Source organism: Protopterus annectens, chromosome 1.part2 (genome assembly GCF_019279795.1).
Source record: "Protopterus annectens isolate FY-2018-M chromosome 1.part2, PAN1.0, whole genome shotgun sequence".
Lineage (NCBI taxonomy): Eukaryota > Metazoa > Chordata > Ceratodontiformes > Protopteridae > Protopterus > Protopterus annectens.
The window spans coordinates 505,281,847-505,308,786 of record NC_056727.1 but is presented as its reverse complement, the minus strand read 5'-3'; the positions used below and the strand labels follow the sequence as shown (position 1 = coordinate 505,308,786).

Here is a 26,940-nt window from a genome sequence, read left to right as displayed (position 1 = left end):
CTGACAGCAACCACATCCTTATACAAAGGCGGCAAAAATGAGATCTGAGGTATGTAGATGACCATAGCATTATGGGTACGGTAGGTGCTCAAGTGTTTGCAGATCGTCCATGAGTTGTAAAAAGCAGATGAATCAGATCTGAGGGTCATATCTAAATCCACATGTTGAGGAATGAATGAAAATTGACATCAGATCCCTTTTTACCTCTGGGAGGAGAGTGAGACATCTATGTAGAAAGGCAGGCTTGGAAGAATAATTCCTCCAAAACTTGAGAACAGGGAAAATAAAAATATGCTCCTTACCCTTCTCCTGGAGGAACTTAAACAGTTCAGCAGCAGCAAAACTAAATAGATTTTTATTGGCAAGAGAAGCATCCATCAATTTAGCCTTAACATAAACTGACACAAACTAACCACAGCACAAACACCACTTCTACCCATTCCAACCCACTTAATAAAAACCTCTTCACCTTTCAACCTATTCCCACTACCTATGTCAAATCACTTCTACTTAACTCATTAACCCCAAGTGCCGTTACATGGCGTCTTTGTACTTAAATCCGAGCACTCTCTGATGTGCTAGGAATTGTATGCTCTTACACTCAAGTGCCTTCCACAAACACGGTTAACTTTACACAATTATTTTAGCTCCACTGTTTAAAAATAAGTTGAAAAAGTACCTGAACGTTGTCAGTTACCCTTTCATCTTACTTTTTAGAGTGGAGTTACTTGATGCTTATATTTGACTTTTTTTCAGAAAATCGGCTTGCCATGTACTCTGCATATTCTTTTGATCACAGCAAGCTGATTCTATATGCATTGCATGAAGTGAGTGATAGCAGCCAATCAGATTCTAAGATCTAGTGCTTGTTTACTGTATATGTTTAATCTGTCTTCTTTATCGTTCTATCTCACGGCACAGTGCATCCTAACCAGATCGCACGTTTGTAAGGTTTTTTTTTTTGGTATATTTAGGAATTTTTTTTTCCTTGAACTTTAGAGAACCATTTTAATTTTTTGTACCTTGGCTTTGGGTTGAAGGGGGTGTCACTCTTGGAATTACACAGAGTTCCAACTGAACTACAGCTCTTTCATCAAGTTTATTCATCACCATTTTCTCAATATATACTTAATACCATTCATCTGTATCCAATGAAAAAAAATTCAATTGTTTTTTTTTTAAAATACAATCAATTAATTTTTTTTTTTTAAACAATTTTAAAAACTTATATAACATACAACACCTCATTTCATTGTATAAAATGCAAATGTTAAAAAAAATTTTTTAATAACACATGTAAGTGACATATATATAATAACATTAACTTACTATATCAAATTATAAATCTAACAAATTCTTCCAAAAATGTTTCCAAAAAGTATTTCATATAGTATATTTATTTAATGTTAACTGTAACTACTTAACCTACACCTAACCACAAAACATTAACAAACCAGATTTGTATTTATTTGTATTTTAGTATACTAGAATGTGTTCATGTTCATTGGGCATCATGGCATTGGCATAAGTCTAAAGTTGTAAGCATTCCTTTCCTTCTAATATATTATTATATTTCCATCCCCTGTTGTTAATTATGTATGGGATCCTGTCAACTACAAGAACTATAACTTTATTTTTTTTTGTCTAATTGTGTGTTCCAATACGCTCTCTTAGTTTCCTGATGGTTTTGACATGAAGCTATATATATACCACATCTTAGTGTTACAGTTACATGCCCAGGGACATAGATCTATTTGAAGTCTTCATCCTACCATAACATAGGGACCGTCATTAATGAACTTACAGGTTCTACATAACCCACATTTCTTCATTCTTGAATTCTTATATAGTTGATTAGTATTGTTACTTTCAAAATATTCCTTAAGGTTCCTTCCCCTACTATATGTTATATTCGGACCTTTACCTAAAATATTCATAATATCCAATTTATTGCTGAATATTTTGTCCCATATTTCCTTTATTGCGTTGAATACTATTCCTGTGTTTTCGTTAAATGGTATGTTAAATACTGTGGGTAGCCTCTATCTTGATTGATTGGTCTAAGATAACAGCATACTTCAGATTTTTGGATGACATAATAATTTTTTGGAAAGGAAATAAGGAAGAAATTGTAGAATTTGTTACTTATTTGGAAACAGCAACTAGTTTTTTAAGATTCACATACAAAATACATAAGGTGAGTTGTGAATATTTGGACATTAAATTCCATATGAAGGAAGAGGGAACAATAGAATCGAACATTTACAGGAAAAAGACGTACTCAAATTCCTTTTTGCACTTCGACAGTTGTCACCCTTACTTTCAAAAAAAGAATTTAGTTAAGGGCCAAATGGTTAGACTATCGAGGATTATTAGTAATGATGTGGTATTCAACAATGAGGTAGACAAGTTGATGGAAATGTTTCAAGATAGAGGCTACCCACAGTATTTAGTATCTGAAATGAAGAAGGAGGTGATGGTCAAAAGGACCAAGAATTTCAAACCAATTTTAAGGTTTGGAATGAATGTGGATGCAAGTAAAAAAGAGAATAGGGTGAAAGCATTAATACTACCATTTAACGAAAACACAGGAATAGTATTCAACGCAATAAAGTAAATATGGGACAAAATATTCAGCAATAAATTGGATATTATGAATATTTTAGGTAAAGGTCCGAATATAACATATAGCAGGGGAAGGAACCTTAAGGAATATTTTGAAAGTAACAATACTAATCAACTATATAAGAATTCAAGAATGAAGAAATGTGGGTTATGTAGAACCTGTAAGTTCATTAATGACGGCCCCTATGTTATGGTACAGGACTTCAATAGATCTATTAAATGTCCTGGGCATGTAAACTGTAACACTAAGATGGTGGTATACATAGCGACTTGTCTATCATGTCCAGCATTCTATATAGGCAAAACCATCAATGGAACACACTAGGGACATTAAAAATAAGAAGTTATCTAGTTCTTTATATATACATAGTACCAAATGCGAGGATTTTAAAAGGTTTATATTTTTTGTAGTTGACAGGATCCCATACAATATTAACAAAGAGGGGGATGTGAATAATTTATTAGAAATGAAGGAATGCTTGTGGCAACTTAGACTTAATGCCAACAACATGCCAGGCATCAGTGAACACATCTCCATTTCTAGTATACTAAAATACAAACCATACTGTATCTAGTTTGTTTATGTTTTGTGGTTAGGTAGAGGTTAACAACTACATTAAATAAATATACTACATGAAATACTTTTGAAATACATTTTCGGAATAATTTTTTAGATTATTTATAATTTGATATAGGGTTAATGTTATTATATATATATATATATATATATATATATATATATATATATATATTTTTTTTTAGGTTGAACAACTAAACACGTAAGGGTCACTTACATGCGTTATTAAAAAACATTTTTAACATTTGCAATGAATTTTATACAATGAAATGAGGTGCTGCATGTTATATAAGTTTAAAACTTGATTGTTTAAAAATTAATTGATTGTTAAGTATTTTAAAAAAACAATTGAAGCAATTATTTCATTGGATACAGATGAATGGTATTAAGTATATATTGAGAGTGAAAATGGTGAATGTATAACTCTGATGAAACCCACGGAATAGTTGGGTGAAAGCGCTTAGTTTGATTTCCATTGAAATAAACAGTTTTATCGGAATTGGATTACTTTGTTTTTTTCTATTCTAGTTTGTTTTAAGTTCTATTGTGAACTACAGCTCTGTCAGTATGGTATGGAATGTTCTCCACAGCAGTCATAATAAAAGCTCCAACTATAAAGCTGCATTCATATGAATGGTTCACTTTGTTCTGAAGTGCAGTTGTACCTGCCACATATGCACAGAACATAAGCTGAAAGTTCAACCTGGGTTTTTCTCTAGTTTTTAAAAAATAAATTAACTGGTGGACTAACGATGAGCTTTGCATTGCTGTGCATTTTCTGACCAAGAAGTGCCAATAATGTGTGACATTATGTAGTTAACCATGTATTGTTTTTTTTTCCCTGGACAGACTACTTACCGCCATAGAAGCTCTTAGGGTGCAATAGTGCAGCACTGTAATAATGCCCGCTTTATAAATTAATGCAGATACCGCATTTGCGGTCATATCTGAAGCACTGAAGCGCCAACACGCCTGGTGATTCAAATGCAGCAGTGCGTTTTACATTAGTAGGAAGTGGATTGCTATGTTAGATGAGACCTTTTATTTTTTTAAAAACAATTCTCTGAGAAGGAATGAAGGGTGCAAATAACGGTGGGAAGACCTAAAATTGTAAACAGTTTTTGGATTTTATTTTAATTATCTTGAAAAGTTAATTGCACAACAGGTTTTCCATCAGTGTGCATTTCCTGAAGAAGTAAACAAAATAACTCTAATGTATGGCACTACTGAGTGATTATAATCCTAATCAGTAAATCAAAATATGAGGCAAAATCAAGGTCTTTCTGCAAAATCTGTCACAGCTGAGAGGTATGTAAATTATTTCCAGTGCCAGGGCATGCTCTTTCAAGTTACTAAGTTTACCAGGGGGGAGGCAAAATCAGGGACAACTAGAAGGCATGTTTATTGCCATACTTATTCTGTCAATGTTACATTTTACTTCACTGAATTACATGCAACTGAATCTGAGCACTACCTGTAAGGCAGTTATTGGTGAGCACAAGTTTATTTTCTGTTGTACAGTTGATGCATAGTGTTGGAAACAAAATGTTTAAATTACATCTTGTTTCTTTTCTCTTGCCAAGTATGATTAATTTATTCTAATGGCATCATTCCCCAAATAACTTTCATCCAGTGGTATTGCCTTTTGGATCTCACTGATTTGTGAAATGTTAATGTAATTAGAGTTATAATACGCTTTTTATATTTGCTTAGTAAAGCATATGTTTTATTATTTGCTTAGTGATGTTTAAGGGTATGTTAGTATTACTTAGGATATGAAGTGGGAATATTTGACTTTCTGGATAGTAGCATGTACATTGATTTTTGTCTTTTGTCTTTGCATAAGTGAATGCATAAGTGATTGTCTCAAAAATAGACTAGCTATACTAGGGAAGTATACCCAGTTTCTTCTCTTTCTCGGTCTTTTTCTTTCTCTACTTCTATTTTTCTGTTGTTCTTTGTTCTCGCTCCCCACTTTCATTCTTTTTTTCTTTTTCCTTCCCTCTTTCTTGTTTTTGGTTAAACATGATCCATTCACTGGAACTTCTGCTTGTAGTAACTGTATTATACTTGCTGTACTATAACATGCATGGAGACTGACTGTATAGTTGAAACCACTATATTACATGAACACTGCACATGTGCATCTTACAATGTTTAGGTGTTATGGGGATAGAGTTCCAGGAGCTGGGCACATATTAATGTTTGGGTGAGAGGAAGGGCTTAGAGAGAGATATGTTAATACTGATTTTACAGTAATAGCAGTATTGATCAACCAGATATTTTGGACACTATTTCTTGTCACTTGTGTGTCTGATTCTAATCAGAGGGATGGCTCAGTGAGATAAGTTATTATTGCTTTTGCACTAATTCTTACATGGATCAATCAGATAGTTTAGATATTTCTGACTTTGTTATTTGTGTGTCTGATTCTAATCAGCGGATGGCTCAGTGAAAAAAATGTTCTTACTTGTACACTAACTCTGGCATGGAGCAACCATATATTTTTGACAATTTCTGGCTTTGTCAATCATGTGTAGAATTTTGCTGAGAGGAAGGGTTCAGTAATAAGTGTTATACTACTTTTAGAGAATTACTCTGGTCTTTTCGTATATTCTGTCATCTGTTCAGTTTTTCCTATGCCTATACCCTTAGAATGATATCATGTAATATTTTGGCCACGATTTTGTATGTATTTGCAACCATGCTATCTAATGCAAATCAAGTTGTTTTGCAGATATTAAATAAGTTATTTATGCTGTGACTTTTGTAAGACCTAAGCAGCTGTTAGTAAAGCCTGATATTTGTGACTTTGTGTGGCTGATTCTAACCACTGGATGGCTCAGTGAGATACATGTTATCACTTGTTCAATAATTCTGACATGGGGCAACCATATACTTTGGACGGTTTACTATCACATTGTTGATCGCACTATGTGCGATCAACCAATATGCGAAACTCAGGTAGCAGAACCGGAATTGCGATTACTGCATTGTCGAACCTTACAATAGCCAACATTCACTATAGCAAGGTTTGACAATGTAGTGTAGATCGCACTATAGTGGGAGTCGGGAAATGTACCCTTTCCTCAGTGTAGTGCGATCTCGGAGTTTGTATATATAAGTAGAAGGGGGTGTGGGGGGCTTGTCCCATTGCAAAAACTGTTGTAGAATGTTGAGCAGACTGGAAGACGTACTACGCAGTCTTTCCTGTTTTGAATATGGCTGTTTGAAAATGTCGATTCGATGTCCACAAAAAACACCATTTGACAATTTTATCGTTCGGTCATCTGTGTGCCGTACAAACGCGTCAGCCATATCACCTTCCGACTAATTTACACTCAGACATGTGATAGTAAACCACTTTGGACAATATTTCTGCCTTTGTCAGTTGTGTAGAATTTAGATGAGAGGAAGGGCTCATCAATATACACGTGTTATACAACTTTTACTGAATTAATTTTAGCTTTTCCTGACAGATGAAAATGGCTCAGTACTGCAGAATACCGCACCAATAATGTAATTAATGTTTGCTGACAAGGTTATGTGCAGCAATTATCACCTTTGTATGAGCATGCAGAATCTTACAGTAATGATTTGCAAGTCATTATCACATTACTTGAGTAGTTACAGTATAACACTGTCATCATCACTTGTCAGGTAAAACCATCAGCAGCTGCCTCTGTTAATCAAATGTCATTACCGCATTGCAAGCCCAGGTATGGGACATTCCATAGATCTTTAAGTGCCACTGATATTTTTCATATTTTGTTGCAAAAGTCTGCTAAGGAACTTGTCAACATGCTGAGTAAAACTTCATTTTATGATTCTAAAAGAGCTGTCTGTATGCTGTACACACATACATATATATCCCAGTTTGTCTATGGCTTAGGTTGTGAAATGTACTACATTTTTTCATATTTTAATAAATAACTTTGCTAGGGAACATGTCGTCATAACGTAAAATTTACATACATCATTATGTAACCCCACCCACTCCAATGGAATTGTGGGATATCAATTTTCAAACACCATCTGAAGAACAGACAACCAAAATATGGCCCTAGACCCAGACCCTGTAGTAAATGGTAACCATTTTTTTAAATGATTAGCAATGATGTTCACTGGAAAGGAGATGATGAACCTTAGGATTTTGTTTTTGGTAACTTGCAGTATGTGGGTTTTGTGGTAAAAGTAGGGCATTTAATGGTAGGCAATATTCTAATCTTAGCAAAAGATTTTAGCTTGAGAGGACCCCCAAATGTCATTCTCCATAGCCTACTGATCAGTGGCATAGCTACAGTTTGTGCCAAACGGGGCTGTCTGAATTTACCGCCATTCCCCCCTCACAAAATCATGGTCAAATGGGCCTCCCTATATACAGTCCTACCCCTTGCAGCCATCCCAATATCCCATTACTTGGCTATTTCGCCCCATTTGCCATAAACACTGTAATGTGCATACTACTTCTACAATGATTTGGATTTCATTTAAAAGTTTTATTTTACATTTTACGCAAAACACTAATAGACATCTACTAAACAAAGCAATGCAGTCTCACGATGAAAATAGACTTAGCATTAAAACTTCTCTGCCCTTGGAACTCACATTCATTGAAACCCACATTCAAAGAAAATACATCTGGCCAGTGGCAGATAAAGATTACCTTTGGGCTGTTTTCAAATCATAGGCCCCTTGCACGCTAATCATACATGTGTTCTTTGATACACCTTCCTGACTGTATTAAATTATATTCCTTGTATAATACAGTACAGTTGTTACAGGGCATTTTAAATGTATTGTTTTCAACATTTTTCCAGTCATCAATGAAACAAAATGCATGAACCAATAATGACAAAACTTCCCAATTCAGAACATTTCCATCATAAAAGTCTACTCAAACTTCTACAACCAACCAGTATCAGTAAATATGCACAATCTCTGCAGAAGTAAAAAGTCATTGAAATAATTCCACCTTAAAGAGATCTGTAACTAATGTCGAGGTTGCTGCTAGCAAACAACTTTATATTTCATTGTTTTATCTGCAAATAAAGTGCATGTTGCCCCTGAAGAATAAATTGCCTATGTTACATTAAAAAAATGATAATATTGCAATAGGGAATGGATGGCAAACTGATAACAGGTTCATAGAGTTACTAGTTATCGCCGCCAAAGAGGACATTCTCAGGAATGCAGCATCCACCCCTTTTTAAAAGTATGACACAGTACAGTCAATAATGCATCTAAATACTGTGGGAGAAGAACCCACATCCTTCTGCATCAAATACAAGTATTCTACCTGTTATGCTACTAACAATGCAAGAAGATCTGGTATAAGCAGCACTAAACTTCTCTTCCCCTGAAACTCTCAGCTCCTTGTAAAATCCACTCGACACTCAACTGTATCTCTCAACTTTGCAGCACAAAAAATCTGGAAAAAGGCAAAATTTATTGGGGGGACAAAAGTCCAAAAACCAGGGACATGTTTTAAATATTGCTTGTATAATCTTGTAAAGTTCCTAGAATAAAATGTTGTGTTACCACCATGCGTTTCCTGAAGATAGGAAGACTGAAACTTAAATGGCTATCATTTAGTGAATTCAGTTCTCACCATAGCTCTCAATCTCTTTGCACAAAAAGCCTAGGCAAAGCCCCAAATACAGCCCCAAAAATATTCCGTGAATTCATTTCTCACTGTAGCACTCAACCTCTTAGCACAAAAAACCTGGACAAAGCCAATAATGGGGGTATACAACCCCAAAAATAGTGACAAATTTCAAATATTGATCTTATAAACTTAGAAAATTGCTAGAATAAAAGGTTTTGTGTTACCATGTATTTTCTGAAGAATATGATATCTGAAATTCAAATGCCTGTCATTATTTAGTGAATTAAATCCTCATTGATTTGCCACAAAAATCCAGAAAACCACAGATTTTATGAGGAACAGAACACAAATAGGCAAAAATCTGGACAATTTTCACAAGTGGTGGTGGGTAGGGAATTCAGGCTCTTGCTACCTGTACCCAAGGTACAGGGTTTGAGCCTTAGTAACTCTAGCCACCAGTTATATTTAACTGGGGCATTTCACAAACACCCACACTGTTTGTTACTATAACTACACGTTAACTATATTTACTAAATATATTAAGCACAAATAAGCCATAACCTCATGATTACTTGTTGCTTGCTAATATGGGTTTGCTAATGTATGCAATTCTTTACATTAATCACATTTTCTTATTGTATTATAAAATATGTTTTGATTTATGAATATATTTAAAAAGCATGTCATCATTATTAAATACATTTAAAGGGTGTGTCTTCAGGATTATTAACTTGTACATGTATGTTTCAATGTAACATCCTGGGTCTCCCTGAACATGGACATTCCCCATCAGGGCTTACCTACTCAACAACATATACATAAACAAATACATACATATATGAATACATACAAACATACGTACTTCATGATATCTGTTTGTAAGAAAGTTTGCAACAGAGAAGAAAAGCTGGCAAAACAACTTTACTTTATATTACATCTTATAATGCCCTGAAAAGCAGCACAGAATGTTCACGTAATGTATTTATATCTAGTGATGTTAACATAACCCACCATATATCCATGCTTTTCAGCTGTCCCTGTTTTTCAGGGATGTCTCTGATTTTTTACTCGATTTTTAAGTCTGGCTCTCTTAATCCCTCCAAAAACTGATGACTTTTGGAGAAAAGGTGGTGAATTACCCTTTATAAATAATGACAATATTTAGGGTTATAAACTTATTTTTATATTATGTCACATTTTCTTATTCTGTCACTGTCTCAAGTTAATAGTAATAATATTTGATTGCCCCAGTGTGCCTCCCTGATTATTTCTGGATTTCTCCCTGATTGGTTCAGAGCTACGCATACATCCAGAGAATAATATTGTATTAAATGCAAAGCAACCTCAAAACACAAACATACATGATGCTAAACTACTTACTACAAAGTACTTCATAAAGTATAACCAGGTGTGTGAAATACGAAATACATGATCATCTCCTACCATGGCAACAACTGACATGAGCAATAGCCAGAAGTTTAAGTCCTTGATAAGTCACTGATGAAGCAATACAAACAAAAAAGTACAGTTTTGTACCTACCATAAATGCAGATGTTCGAGTGTATACACTGCTGCAGTTGTTACACTTGGGTTATCCTGCTGTCAGGCGGTTCACCAGTCAGCCTGAGTTCCAAAGTCTTGGTCCGGCGTCGGTTGCTGTCACCTCCTCCCTGACGTCAGTGCGACAGGGATATATAAGATGCAGCCAACACCATTTCATTCAGTTTTTCTTGCCCCAGATGTCAGGTGCCCCCAAATAGGTAGGCAATTCAAATTGCCAATAAAACATACATAAGAAAAGCAAACAACTTTCAGCTACCAGCAAATACTCCCCATAGGTAGTAAAGGGTAGAAGACATAGGTACGTACCAGCCAGTAAGAGGGGAAGGAGGGAGGGTAACCTGGACTGCAGCAGTGTATACACTCGAACATCTACATTTATGGTAGGTACAAAACTGTACTATGTTCATCGTGTTACACTGCTGCAGTCATTACACTTGGGTAGAATCCCAAAGCTGAGGTAGGGTGGCTGGTTCTATAAGGCATTAGGGGTGGCTATAAGGCCCTGCAGCACTGCAGTGGTGAAGCCAGCTCTGGATGTAGAGTAGAGAGGCAGATGGTAATGCTTGGTGAAGGTATGTACAGAACACCAAGTTGCTGCTTCCAAAATATCCTTGGTAGGTAGTTGAAGTGGCTGTTGCCCTGGTGGAGTGAGATCTAATGCTGCTTGGTACATGTTTTCCATGGTGTGAATAGCAGAAATGTATACAATGTCCTATCCATTTTGAAATAGTCTGTTTTGAAATGCCTTTTCCCTGTGCTCCTGCAGCATATGCTACCAATAATCGCTCAGATTTTCTGAAAGCTTTGGTTTTGTCCAAGTAGAAGCTTAACTGCCTGCGAATGTCCAAAGAATGCATTAGTCTCTCCCCTTTATTCTGTGGTTTTGGATAAAAAGTTGTTAAGTGAATAGTTTGGTTTAGAGCCACACTGGATACCACCTTTGGCATAAACGTAGGGTTAGTTCTTAAAGACACCCTATCCTGGTGGAAAATGAGGAAAGGTTCCACTGCCATTAGTGCCTGTAATTCTGAAACTCTTCATGCTGATGTTATTGCCAGGAGCAGAGCAGTTTTCCAAGAGATATATTTTAATTCTGCTGTGTTAGCTGGCTCAAAAGGAGGTAAAGTTAATTTTTCCAAAACAAAGTTGAGGTCCCAAGTTGAAGTAGGTGCTCTGCGGGGTGGTCTTATGTTTTTAGCCCCTCTGAGGTACTGTCTTAGCAAAGGATTAGAGAAAATTGGTGGATTCGTGTTGTAATGAGCAGAGATGGCAGAGGCGTGGATCTTGATGGATGAGAAGGAGCAGCCTTTGTCCAGCATCTCAGTTAAATATTGTAGTATCTGAGGAATGTTTGGGACAAGAGGGTCAAGGCTGTGAGCCTGGTTCCAGGCACTGAATCTCTTCCATTTATCCGAATAGGCTTTTCTGGTACTAGGCCTTCTGGCCTCCAGAATGACATCCATAACAGCTTTGGAGAGAGGCATTGCTTGCTTGACTAAGGAATCTTCCATGCAGCTAGGTTTAAGGTCTTTAGCTGGCTGTGTAGTATCTGATTGTTGTGCTGAGTCAGCAGATGTGGGATTTGAAGCAAAATCCAGGGTGGTCCTTGTGCTAAGTTCTTTAAGATTGGGTACCAGTGCTGGCGTGGCCAGTCTGGTACAATCAGGATCATCTTTGGCTCTTCTTGCCTGGCTTTTATGAGTACCTTTGGCAGGAGAGGTAGTGGCGGGAAAGCGAATACTTGTAGGTTTTTCCAGCTGAATGAGAGGGCATCCACTTTCCATGCTTGTGAATGGTAACTCTTTGTGCAGAATTTCTGTAGCTGGCAGTTCATTGGGGATGCAAACAGATCTATGTCCGGGCTCCACCATTTCTGTGTTATCATTCTGAATATTTGTGGATTCAATTCCCATTCGTGGGGGTCCATGATGTTTCTGCTTAAGTCATCTGCCAGTGTTTTTCTCTCCTGGCAGGAATTGTGCTTGCGGATGAACTTGATAATTTAGAGCTGTGTTCCACAAGGTCATGGCTGGTCTGCAGAGGGGGTAGGAGTGAGTGCCCCCTTGCTTGTTTATGTACCACATAACTGTGGTGTTGTCTGTCTTTAGTAGTAGTTGTCCTGGATGCAGCAGGTCCTTGAAAGCTATAAGGGAATTTTGTACAGCTAGCATCTCTTTTTGATTGATGTGAAGATGCCTTTGTTCTGTGGGCCACTTGCCCTGAATACATTTGCCTGCCATGTGTGCTCCCCAGGCATAATCCGATGCATCTGTTGTCAGTGTTTGCCTGGCTGTGGGTTGAGTAAAAGGCTGTCTCTTGTGGAGGTGACAAGCTTGAGCCCACCATCGAAACTCCTGTTGAAGGCAAGGAATTAGTGGTATAACTGTTTCCAAACTTTGAAAGTGTTGAGACCATACATTCTTTAGGTACCATTGTAGTTTCCTCATATGCAGTCAGGCATATTTAATTAGTAGTATGCAAGATGCCATGTAACCCAAGGCCTGCAGAATTTTTCTTGCAGGGAGTTGGGTCTTTGTTGCCATCAATTGAAAGTACTGAGGCAGTTGTCCTTGCTTGTCTGGCATGAGAAAAGCCATCTGAGCTGTTGTGTTCAAGCTGGCAACCAGGAATATTATCTCTTGTGAGGGCACTAGTTTTGATTTTGTTTAGTTTACTGTGTACCCCAGGCAACTTAATAACTTTTTTACAAATGCTAGATGCTTTAGAAGAATGTCCTTGCTCTCTGCTTGAATCAGGCAGTCGTCCAGGTATGGATAAATTTGAATTCCTTTCTATCTGCAAAATGCAATTACTGGTGCCAGGCACTTCGTGAAGACCCTGGGCGCAGTAGATAAGCCAAAGGGCAGTGCAGAGAATTGATAGTGCATTGAACCAGCTATGAATCTGAGGTATCTTCTGCAGTTTTGTCTGATAGGGACATGCAGGTATGCCTCCTTGAGGTCCAAGGTCACGAGCCAAGCTTTCTTGCCCAGCATGGGAAGAAGCTGCTGTAGTGTCAACATTTTGAATTTCGGAACATCCAGATAAGTGTTTAGAGAGGAAAGATCCAAAATTGGCCTCCAGGCTTTGTCCTTTCTGGGAACCAGAAAGAGTCTTGAGTAAAATCCTTGTCCTTGCTCCTGTGGTGGTACCTTTTGAATAGCTCTCATATCCATGAGTGCTGTAATTTGTTTTTGAGCCTCTGCCCATTGATTTGTTGGCTTATTTGGCATTCCTTTTAAGAGTGTGAAAGTGGAACCTGTAACCTTGAGATACAATGTTGAGAACCCATTTGTCTTTGATGATCATATGCCAATTGTGATAGAAAAGTGCCAGTTTTCCTCCCAAAGGGGCTGCCAAGAGAGAGTTGTTTGGCAGCTGTAGTGGTACATCATTGGGGCTGCTTTTTATATGGTTGGGGCCTGTCTTCCCCTTCTTTCTGGCCTGATGCAACCCATTGTCGAGGCCTGTAAGGACCCTGTGGTTGACCTCTACCTCTTGGATGTCTGTATCTGCCCCTTTGAAGTCTGTCTGTAACTGGAAAGGACCAATTCTTAGTTGGCCAATTTCTGCTAAATCGAGGAGGCTGAACCTGTAAGAAATCCTTCACCGTTTGCATAGATTTCGCCTTATCCTCCATTTTCTTTAATACCTCTTCTGCCTTAACTCCAAGTAACACATCCTGCTGCAATGGTGCATCCAATAATTTTGCTTTAACATGATCTGGTAACGTATGTTCTTCTAACCAAGCATGTCTTCTAATGACAGAGCCTGTAACTGCTGCTCTACAGGAGGCCTCTAAAGAATCAAAACCACATTGCAAAGTATGTTTTCCCACTTGTTCAGCTGCATGCAATAAATCCTACATTTCCTTAAAATTAAGAGGATCTGAATCTGGAAGCATTTTTTGTTTCAACTGTGTACCACATTGTTAGATGTGCAAATGAGAGTAGAATCATTTGTGTTTGGTATTAGGGTGGCCTGTTGTATGAAAGTATAGAGAGAGAGATGGTGAAAATGTTAAAGAGGGAGGGACCAAGGTTAGAACCTTGTGGTACAGCAATGGTGACTGTAAGGTAAAAAGAGAGAGTAGAGTGCCATTTTACTGACTGATACCTATTGGACAGCTAGCTTTTGAACCACAGAAGGGTGGGCTGAGAGAGACTTAGTAGGGACATCTGAAGCAGTTTGCTATGACAAACTGTGTCAAAGGCTTTAGACAAGTCTAGAAATAAGGAAGAGAGTAGTTTGACATTATCTCTAGCTTTATTGACAATACCTGTATAGGTTAGAAAGGCAGTGCTAGCACTACATGAAGAAGGAAAGCCATGGTATAGGAGATAGGAGCTCTTCCTGCAAGATATAGTCTAGCAATCACTTCTAAATACATTTTTGAACTATTTTAGTGAGGGGAGATAAGACTGATATATGTCTAAAGTTATTCATGTCTGTTGAAATTCCTCCTTTGTGCAGAGGGATAATGTCTGACTTTTTCCAGAGAGAGGGAACATGGGATAACTGGACTGACCTATTTATAAGGATTGAAACAGGATAAGCAATGCTACTGGCTGCTATTTTTAGGTACTCACTGGAAAGGTTACATGTTGTTTTATAAATATGTTGTTTAACTGGATGTGTGAGATGTCTAGTCATATAAAGTGGGAAATCACTGAGAGAGTCTGACATTGTATCTGTGGTGGAGTATTTGCTAGGGTCTGATACTAGGATCCAGTCTAATACAGAATTTGATATCTTGCTATAATATGTGGGGCTATTAATTAGTTGTGTAAAACCATATCAGTTCATGCTAGATGTAGGGGAGTTAGAGTTTATGTACAACCAACTGACATTTACACCATCTAGTAATATTTTTTCTTATGGAAATGTTAAGGATATCCATTGTATGATATCTTCCAGTATTGCTGTACTGTAGCCAAGAGGGATATAAAGGACATTAATGCATATTTGTTTATAACTGTTTATTTTGACAAAAGCAATAAGAAACTCTGCTGAACTGAATTTTGGTGTTGGTTTGCTATAAGGGGAAATGTAGTAGGTATTTGGAAATATTAAAGAAATACCACTACATTTCCTGTTTATATGGTCATTATGGATGATATTACAGCCAGGAAATATAGCTTCGAAGTCCTTTATGCTGGGTTTACGCCAAGTCTCAGTTACAGTGAGAACATCAGGCTTAAACTGGGTAATCCAGGCATGTAGTTCAGCAGTCGTATTTCTTATATTTCTAACATTTATTGCAGCAAATATTAGATCACCAGGGTTGGGGATTGGTTGTTGTTGTGTTACAGAAGTATGTAGAACAAAATTATGTTTGTGCTATTATGAGAGGTAGGGCCAGAATTAGGGTGAATATCTCCTCCTAGAAGGATTTTAGTATATCGGGGCATAATGCATACTTGTTTTTTTGAGAGGATTCTTGCACTTAATTTTAGTTTGGTTTGCGTTGCAGTGCCATTAATTAGCCGACATTCAGAGTAAAGCTGAGGTGCAAAATTAAACAGGTTTGGTGCAATGTGTGGGGAGTGTAAAGAGGAAGTATGGACAGGTGACTGGGACAGAGCTGAAGAGATATTGCGATATATTATTGAGTCACGCTAGGATGACACATGGTACAGTAGAAGGAGAAGAATAGGGGATAAGCTGAAGAATAGCATAATTAAGTACAATAATTTGTATTTTATAGATGTCAGGTACTGGGGAATTAGCAATGAAGAAGAAAACAAGAAGCTGCAGTAGGAGATTCAGTGATGGTGGATACTGAAAGGTAGAAGAGGATAGGTAAGAAAAGGAGTATTTTCTGCAAAAGAAGAGAGGTAGGTTACCCATTTGTTAATTGTCAAGAGCAATGCTGGTGGGGATGGGGGGGTCAAAATCATCCTGTCTAGTCTTCTGCTGAGAGAAGATGTGTCAGTGGGCCACTCACCTCTGCCGCATGATTACTAAATCCCCATAAATTTAAGATCATCTGATGAGGGATGTTGGGAGGGGGATTTGCATCTGCTTCATCTTCAGTGACTAGAATGGGTGATTCTAAAGATAAAACCAACATGTTTCCTCTTGCACACATCTTCCCTGATAGCTCTCAGAGGTGATGGATGCAAGAAGAACAAGAAAATAATCCCTGGGATTCATTAATGCCTACACTAAATGTACACTGTTCTGACTGAACAGACAACACAAGGATAACTCACACCTTCTTCCTCCTAATTCTAGTTTTCTTACTGATTTTCTTGCAGCCTTAAATAGTGAGGGGGTTCATAAAGGTTACCACAAAGAGTAGACTACATATCCAATTAGTGTAATCTTTCTGAGTGACTACAAAGAACAAAAATGTGTCAGGGATGTTCTTGAATACAGCTCATGTACACTTAGTGTTGGTATTAATGAACCTGGCCAAAGGTGACAGTAAGAAGATTCTGATGCACCCTACAAAACTTCCAGGCCCTCTGACCAGCAGTTCAAGAAGTAGGAATACTAGAAGCTTAAATAACTGTCTGAAATTTAGAAAAGGCCAACATCAGAGGTAACAAAGATGCTGGGGAACATACAGCAATGACCGCATCAATGGCACTAACCAAGAGTTAATGTAATGCTTGGGGTCAAAGGTATCAGCATCAAATTTTGAAAACCTGACCCCTCATGCAATGCCATCAATACATAAGGCACTGGTAAAGAACTCAGCAATGACGGGTACACTCTTGATACCACAATGACAAGCTCAGATGCCAGTAATAACCATTACCAAAGTCATAATCGATGCTGACGGCATAGTAGATACTGAAGTTGTCAAGGCCACAGTTGATGCTGAAAGGTACTCCAACAGCAACATTAGCATTGTATGGATCAAAGCCATAACCCTCAGATCAGTGCAGGAAAGAATAGTCACTGTGGGAAAACAAGGACGACCTGCCTGAAAATAGAAATTGCAGAGAAAAATGCCTCTATCCACTGTGAAACTAGAAGGGAGGAGTAAACAGACATCTTTTGATCAGTCTTTATGAATCTGTCCACCAGTTTCCCATGCTCTATCTCTGGAACAGAAACAGCATGAGATCCAGCTGAAGCTGGTCTTCAGGTCATGACTTTTATACTTTTTTATCTGTAGAGATGTCAAGCTCAGGGTTAGACTAACCTTTAACAAGATTTGTCAGAAACTACTCTCAAGATTAAAGCGGGTACAACAAAATTAAATGTAGCTTTTTAGCATGAGGACCTGGACAGAAACGTTTGTACTTCTCAGTCCTATGCTTGGATATACTCTTCTGAGGTCTAGAAGAGTCAGCAGATACTCTTAATAATCTCAACCCAAGGTTCAGACAAGAAAAGCTGGCAGAACTTGCTCTGACCTGGTTAGTGAGCCCAGACCCACTCTTATAGCCATAGCAGACACAGTCTTCTCCATCAAAAAAAAATCAGCTTGTTGCTACTTTTACATTTCTTGAAAGCATACTTCTGTCTTAAACAATAATAACTCCTCAAGCACCACTGCACAAAAGGAAAACCAATAAGTAATAAACTAGGAAATAAACAGAAAAATACCACAAGTACCATCAATATTCACCTTTCTTTTGAACACAGAAAACACTATAACCATCACATCAGCAAAACACTCAAGTAATAGAAATTGTACAACAATATCACCATCATAGAGCAAGTAAGGAAAATATCTGATTAAAGAAATGGAAAATGTCAAAAGCATTAAGAAAGAGAGAGGTGATAAAACATTTAACTTGGATAGGGGTACGGTGACCAACAAAAAATTAGTAAAACAAAAAAGTACACTTTTAATGAGCTTGATGTCAGATGACCACAAAGCAGCAAAAATACAGAAAATGATTTTGAACAATTTGAAGAAAAACTTTTCCGTAACTATGCAAAAAGTAGTGTGGGCCACTCTCCGATGTGTCAGCTTTTCACCCTAGCAAAAGAGATAAGCAGAAGAAGGTCTTGTGGCACAACATTACGGATAAAGGTAGCAGGGGCTCGATGTCAATTTATCGAACAGCTACATTATTGAATGTCATCTCATCGACACTGTAGGCCGTTGAACTTTTCTGACTGACATCTTGTTACAGTAGGTATCAGGAAATTTGCCCTTTTCCCCACTGTAGTGCGATGTCGGAGTTGGTATATATAATTAGTGAGGGGTGTAGGGGTTTGACGTTCTGCATTGTCAATGAGATGACATTCAACAATGTGGCCGTTCGATGAACTGACAGACCTGGGAGTGGGGTATAACAGCCTGGGAAAATCTACAGCATCTGTGCCCACCCCCCATTCTTCCTATTAAGAATATTCCCGGCAATCTTGTACATCAGTCTCTCTAAAGTATTAGGCCATTAAGCAAAGTAGCATTTATAGTACATATCAAAATAGTCTTTCCTTTTTAAAGTGTTATAAACAAATAAAGAGGAGCACATAGATATCCATATAAATGTCTTACTTTACTTTCTTCTCGGCCTCTGTGTCTTCAGTCTCTTCATCATCATCCTCTTCATCCTCTTCACTTACTGATTCCTGCAATGATTCATTCCTCTTGTGCACCTAAACACACAAAAATAATATAAAGTTCAACTTTATCAAAGTGCTTTTTATCTAAGCAGTCCACAGAAATGGCAAATAAAAAAATTAAACAAAAATAATCAAGCATAAGAATAAGTACAGCAGAGAATTAGTGTGTAAAATAAAAAAGTTGATCTAACTAATCATCATGAAATACGTGGAAAAGGAAATCACAAGTCACGATGCAAATACCCATTTCACACAGGGAAAATACAGTTGTAGAAGTCATTTACATATCTCTAACAGCAGACATTCGAATTCCTAACTTCCTCAGTGGCATTTTGGTTTATTTCCCAAGATAACCTAGTACTTGACAGCTTTCAAAAGCTTAGACTCTTCTCCCTCTCTCTTCCTGCTACAGGTGATTAGCTAAGCATATCCTTGGAGGGAAACCGTCAGCTGTCACAGGAACTGAGTGTTCAGGCTTTTTCACTTCCATGAAGAAGAGTAAAGTACCTGAAGCCAGAATCATCTAGCAAGAGTAAATCTGCAGCTAATGACAATACCATATATGGGTACTGCCACTGAGGAAGTGAGGAATTCAAACTACTGTTACAGGTATGTATGACTTATGCCACTGTACTATGTTAATCATTACTACTGCCTCAGTGGCATTTTGGGTAGATTCCCAAAGTTTATCTTACCTGAGAGTTAGAAGGAGAAAGATGCAGAAGCCCTTGGAGAATGGTCCTAACAAAGTATGCTCTGGACCATAAAAGGAATCCAGTTTGTAGTGCTTTCTGTAGGTATGAACATAGGACTAGTTTGTTGCCTTTAGAATGCTTCTAGAGTCTACCTGTTTCCATTTTGCTATCAAACAGAATAAGGCCCTAGCCAAGTGAGTCTTAACCTTACCTGCAAGAGATTTACATGGTGGGAGTAAAAGAGAAGAACAGCGCGGACAACTATCGAGCAACGGTTTGCTTAGAGAAAGGTTGATCTTTCTTAGTCCCTGTATAGGAGACAAAACAGCTGTTCAGTGTTCCTAAAAGGCTTTGTTCTGTCAGGGTAGTACGTGAGCTGCTAGTGCGCACCTAAGGTATGTAGAATCTTTTCTCCCTTGATTTTTGGATCAGGATAGCACACTCAGAGACTGATGGCTTGATTCAAGGTAAATGCATAGCAAAATCTTGTCCTTGTGAAAGATCAGATATGGTTGGCCCACCATGATAGCTCTGAGATTCATTGGACAAATGTCAGAGCAATGAGTAAGCCTTTCCAGTAATGAACTGTAAATCAGCCTGACAGGCATGTTCAAAAGGAACTAAGGTCAATTTTTCAAGTACAAACCTGAGATCACAGGGAGGAGGAATTTGCATTTGAGGGGGTCTCAAGTGCAATACTCCTTTCATTAACTGTTTAATCACAAAAAGAGACAAAAGAGGGGGATCCATGGGCAGACAAGCTAAGATAACTGCAAAATACACTTTGATAGAAGCATACGACAAACCATCTCTATGTAGCTTACACAAATATTTCAAAGCCAGTGGGCTAGAAACCCTGTTGGGACCTCTATTATTGGCTAGGCACCGCATAGAAAACCTCTTCAACTTGTAAATGTAAGATTTTCTAGCTGCAGGTTTTCTTGCTTCCTTAAAGGTATCAAAACAGAATTATCCAGGCTGTCAGTTAAGGTGTACCATTCACCCCCCTGATGCTGTGTGGTCCGATCCAGTCTGTGAAGAAGCTTGTTGCAATTTCTCTTGGTCAGCTCCATTAAAAGGAGAACTAGCTCTTCCTGAGTCAAAAGGGATTACCACAATAATCTTTGGTAATTCTTTCTGAATCTTTAGAAGTAACTTGGTAATCAATGGAAAGCATGGAAATGCATACAGGAACATTCCTGACCATGGGAATGCTACAGCATCTATTGTCCAAGCATTCCTGCAAGGATGCTTTGAACAGATTTTTTTCAGTTGTCTGTTTTGAAAGGAGGAGAACAGAACTACTTGAGTATTCCCAACATCTGGATTAAGTCCTGGAACACCTCTACATGGGCTTCTACTTGGGAGGGTCTTACAGGATTTGCTTAGTTGGTCTGCTACCGAGATTTGCTCTGATGGAATGTATGAGGCCTGAAGAGTGAGAGAATGCTGTGGAGTCAGCTCCCAGGCCATCACTGCCAATTAGGCAAAGAGGGTATGACCTTGTATCACCTTGCTAGTTTGGGTACCACATCATGGTAATGCTGCCTGTCACCAGTAGAAGAGAACCCGAAGTCCATAAGTGGTGAGTAACTTTTAAGGTATGAATCACTACCAACATCTTGATTAAGTTTACATGCCTGGGCATTTCCTGTGGACCCCGCAACCCTTGCACCTGAAATCCCATGGACACTGCTCCCCAAGCAAAATCTGAAGAGTCAGTCTGGATATATTGGACTGGGGTCTGAAGAGAGAAGGGGAATCCTGGATTCACAGACAGTCAATTAATCCACCACAGCAGTTCATGTGTCACAAATCACAGTACAGGTATTTAGAAATTAAAGGGATGAAAGTGCTAGACCCAACAATTCTTCAAGTACCACTGAATTTTTCTAATGTATGGTGCTGCTAGTGGTATCATGAGGATCACTGATACCACATGGACTAGAATTTTGGCAAGTTCTCTTTTTAAGGCCACACCTAAAAGAGAAATTCCCAAAAAATGTCCTGATAAGTCAGAACTTTGTCTTCTGGCAGGATGGTCATCCATTTTACACTGTCTATCAAATACTTTGCCTTCTGACAGGATGGCCATCCTTTTTACATTGTCTATCAAACACCCCAGGAAAACAATTTGTTGAGTGGATATAAGGAAGAATGTTTGAATGCTGAATTTGAAGCCCGGGTAAGAAAGAAGGGATGCAACCTTGTCTAAGTACTCCAAGCATTGAGATACAGAATCTGCACAAATCAGCATATTGTCTAAATAAGGAAAAATGTGGATGCCAAGGCTTCTGAAATAGGCAACTACTGGGGCCTGACACTTTATAAACACTTGAGATGCAGAAGATAACCTAAAGGGTAATGCAGAAAACTGATAATGTAAGACAGATATAGCAAGTCTCAAATATTTTCTTAAATAGGAGTAACAGGAATATGATAACTGTCCTTGCGATTCAGAGCCATCATGAAACAGTAGTCTGGAACAAAGCTAGGACTGACTGCAAGGTGAGCAATTTGAATTGTGGAACTTTTACAAAAGTGTTTGGTGAGGACAAATCTAGGATAGGTCTCCAGGAGTGCTCCTTTTTGGAACCAAAAAGATTCTGGAGCAAAATCCTTTGCCTTTGTGCAGTACAGGCACTCGTTCTATGCCACTGCTTCTACTATGCGATGGAGCACTGGGCGGAAATACCTCTGTCTAGTCTGGTAGGTATGGGGGAATTCTTCTAAAAGGGGGAGAATTTTCTATCCACTGTCAAGTGTATCCTCTCCAAATTATTGTCAGAACCCATTTGTCTGAGACTATTTGTGGCCTGGCTGCAAGTTTGTTAAGACAGCCAGGAAAGAAGAAAGAGAAAGCAGGGCAGGAGGGGAGGTAGGGGTGCTCTTTGACTCAGCATGGTCTTTCCTTTGCATGAGGTTGATTCTTTTCTTGAAAATGAAACCCTCTTGTTTGGTTTTGAAGAATTATCCTCTTGCCATCTCCTTTTGGATCCCTGAATTTTGTTTGGCTGTGATTTTTGTTTGTTCTGCCCCTTGAAGGAAGATGCCTTATTTATGGAGAACTTGGGTGCATAAAGCATTCTAGACACCGTCTGAGAATGTATGAATCTATCCACTCATGACAGCTGAGGGAGAGCCATCTTCAGTGATCCACCAATGCAAAATGTAAGAAAATGTAAATGGTCTGTAGAAGGATGTTATTCTGGGTTTGCAGTTTCCATATGATCACCACCAGTATACTCAGCTGGCAGCAGTATGCTTCCCCTTGCTTGTTTATGTACTACTTAACAGTGGTGCTGTCAATAACTACCTAGAGAACACCTGATAGCCATGCTTTCCTGAAGACCTAGAAAGCACACATTAATGCCATATCTCTTCAGTGTTGATATGCTTGGTTCTGTCCTTACTCATCCAAGTCCCCTAGATGTTTAGAGACCCAGTATGAGCTCCCCAGGTCACATCCAAAGCATCTGTCATAATGCCCTGAGTGCCCTGTGTGGAACAAATGGCATCCTTGATTTGCAGACAACTTTCTCTCCTACCAAGACAATTTCTTTTGAATGACTGAAATGCCTTGCAAAACTGTTCACAGGGATGATGGTACTGTTACACAAGTTTTCTTAGGTACCAATTTTTATTCATATGCAGTTTGGCCAGTGGACCATAAAGTACAGTTGCATAAGTTCCACTTACCTGTAACAGCAGACATCCATAAAACACATTGCTTTACTGGTGTATGGATAGAAGGACCCTGCTACCCTCCCACTGGCAGTCTCTAAAACTTTAGAACACTTTCCATTACTTGTCTGTGAGTATGACAGACCAATTACCTGGCAAGACCAGGACAGCTCTTCAAACTCACAGAGAGGACCCTTTCAGTTTTCGAGGGTCCAATATGAAACATAAGCATTGTGAGTACCTTCTGTTCCATACCAAATGTCACAGACACACACACGTGCACACACAAAAAATGGTTTCAGAAACAAACTCAACAACACCTCCTACAACTAACTATACATACCCAACAAAAAGGGAGATGGTGGGTGGGTACTGCCAGTAAGGCAGTGTGTGTTCTATGAATATCTACTGTTACAGGTAAGTGGAACTTATGGAACTGTACTATGTTCAACACACATATTGCATTACTGGCATATAGGTAGATTTCCAAAGCTTACCCAACCTGGGAGAAGGAAGGATAAGGGTCCAGGAGCACCTGGAGAATGGTCCTTATGAAACCTGCACTGGATCTAGAAAAACATCCAGTTTGTAGTGTTTTGTGAAGGTAAGAATGAAGGACCAAGTTGCTATCTCTAGAATACTTAAGAATCCACAACTTTCCAAAATGTCACTGATGAGAAAAAAGTACTGTGAGAAGTGCCTTTACCTTGCCTGGAGTCACCAAGCCATGGTGGGTATAACAAAAAAAAATTATATCAGATTGCAGCCCACATGCAATGACTAGCTTAGAGACAGGCTGATCTTTCCTTGCCCCAGAAAAGGAAATAAAAAGCCTTTCAGCAATACTGAGGGGCTTTGTTCTGTCAAGGTAGGACCTGAGCTGCCTATGCACTTCGAAGGTATAAAATAACATTTATCCCTTATTCTTACGTTCTAGAAAGAACACATGGAGATTAAAAGATGGAGACAAAGTGGACTGAAACCACTTTCAGCCAGAAAAAAATGATAAATGTGCAACACAACCCTAGTCCAGTGGAAAATCAGATAGTGTTGTTCCATCATGAGCACTTGCAGCTCAGAAACTCACCTTGCAGATGTCAGAGGAACAAGCAAAACAGACTTCCACCATAAGAAAGTACAGTTGTGAAAAATCTTTCCATAGCAGTACATGTCTTTCTCTTCAGTGCTGCAGTATTCTTTACCTAAGGGATCTCCTGCCAAGGATAGTCCAATGTCTAGCCAACATAACAAAGCTTTTAGTTCTTACAGGCATTGCAAGTCACACATATGCTCTGCATGCAAGGTATTCAGCATAAAGGTGATATATATGGGCACACACACTCAGAAATAAAAAAGCCCCAGGAGGAACAGAACACCCTTATGGACAAGGAGAATATGTGCATCCAGAAGTAGAAAAAGGAAGAAGATGACAAGACCCTCAACCAGAAGGGCAAGAAAAGTATAGGGCAAGAGGTAGAACAGAGGGGGTAGGAGGGAGGAAGTAAATACTGCAGCAGTGAAGAGAAGGGCATATACTGATATGGTAAGATTTTGCACAACTATACTGTGCCCTTCCATATCACTGCTACAGTATTTTATACTTATGGGAGAGTACAAGAGCTCAAGAAGCAGCCTGGGAAGAGGAAGGCACAGAACAGCCCTCTATTAAACTATGCAGGATAGCCCTAACAAAGCCTGCCTTGCCCAGGAAATAGAATACAACTTGTAATGCTTGGTGAAAGTATGAACAGAAGACCAAGTAGCAGCCTTAAGGATCAAATTGGTATCCAGACCCTTGAAAAAAAGCACCTGAGAAGGCAACTGCCCTAGTAGAATGTACCTTTACAAACGAGGAGAGACATTTTCCATGAAAACAGTAGCAAATGAAAAGGCCTTGGAAATCCAGGCATAGATGGTTTGCTCAGGGACCGCCAAACTCAAAGTCCTGGCATGAAAGGAAACAAAAAGCTGCAAGATATGCAAATCATTTTGGTTTTATCCAAATAATATTTGAGCTGTCTACACAAATCCAAGATGTGAAGAACGTTCTCACTGGCAGACTGTGGAGAAGGAAAAAAGGAAGGAAGATGAGTGGATTGATTAATGGACAACTTATTGACGACCCTGGGCATAAAAGAAGGATTAGCACAAAGAAACACCCTGTCTCTTTGGAAGACTAAGAAAGGAGGAATAGCCATGACAGCCTGAAGTTCTGACACTCTCTTGGCTGAAGTGAGAGCCAAAAGAAGAACAGTCTTCCAAGTACAATGTTGTAAGGAAGCTGAAGAAGCAGGCTCAAAAAGAGCTTAAGTCAACTTTTCAAGTAAAAAACTGAGGTCCCAGGAAGGTGAAATAGTCTTCCTGGGAGTCTGATAAGAAGAAGACCTTTAAGAAATTGCTTGATCTCAAATCTAGAGGCTACAGAAGAAGTCAAGGGAGGATATGCAGAAATTGCTAGCAGGAGAGCTTTAACTAAGAATATGCCAACCCAGCATGGAGGAAATCACACAAATAAGAGAGAACAAGGGGAACCTCCAGAGATAGGGGATCCTGATGGCTAGAAAGGCTCCACACAGAAAATCTCTTCCATTTGGACATATATGATTTCCTGATAGTGGGTTTCTAACCTCTTGCAGAACCCAAAGCACATCCTCAGAAAAGTGGTGCCTGAAAGTGATCAAAACCCTATCACCTACAACACCAGCTGAAGAGTAGACAAGTGAGGATGGATGAGACACCCCTTCTCTTGTATGACAAGGTCTACCCGGTGAGGTAACTTGTGGTGACTCCCCTGGCCAAAAGAGAAAGAAGGAGGAAAGTACAGTTGTGTACACGGTTTACTATTGAAATGTCGAACGGCACTACATCGACTGTACTATAGTCGAACACGGAAGTTCGAAAATAGTAATGTGGACGACAAAAAAACAATCTAGGACTGTGTTTTAACATGGGTCGAGGTAGGGGAGATGTTTGTAGTTCTGAATAATACTGAACATCTACCTTGACCCATGTTAAAACCATTCCTAGATTGTTTTTTTGACGTTGACATTACTATTTTCGAACTTCCGTGTTCGACTATAGTACAGTTGACGTAGTGCCGTTCAACATTTTAATAGTAAACCTGTGTACACTTACCATAAATGTAGATGTTCGAGTGTATTCACTGTTGCAGCCCTAACCAATGGGTTATCTGGCTCCTGGAAGCCCTCGATAGGCCAGAATACCATAGGTAAGTAAATATGACATCGGCTGTCGTCGGTTGTAAAGGACGTCAGGGCGTCCGATACAAAAGGAGGCAGCCGACGTCACTTCCTCAGTCTTTCTTGCCGTAACAGTCAGAAGCTCCAGAAAACAAGGCTTAAACCAAAAGCAATTTTGGCAAATAATACCAAATTTGGCCTGTACCTTAGGAAAAGAGAACAGGAGGACCAAAAAGGGGGAGGGAGGGAAAACAAGACTGCAACAGTGAATACACTCGAACATCTACATTTATGTAGTAAGTGTACACAACTGTACTATGTTCATCGTGTTTCGCTGTTGCAGTCCTAACCAATGGATTGATTACCAAAGCTCAGAGAAAAGGGAGTAGGTACCAACAGAATCAAGGATTGGAGATAATGCCCTCAGAACAGCAGTGGCAAACCCTGCCCTGG

General features: G+C 38.8%; 1 protein-coding gene across 1 annotated transcript in view; it reads right to left on the bottom strand.

Moving 5' to 3' along the window:
* The window catches only part of NPHP1 (nephrocystin 1), a 1,368,595-nt gene that overhangs the window by 1,000,958 nt on the left and 340,697 nt on the right, over positions 1-26,940 (bottom strand). Inside the window, exon 5 of the mRNA XM_044057279.1 lies at positions 18,841-18,941. Within this exon, the coding sequence (XP_043913214.1) occupies positions 18,841-18,941 (101 nt within the window). The remainder of the gene's footprint in view (positions 1-18,840; positions 18,942-26,940) is intronic.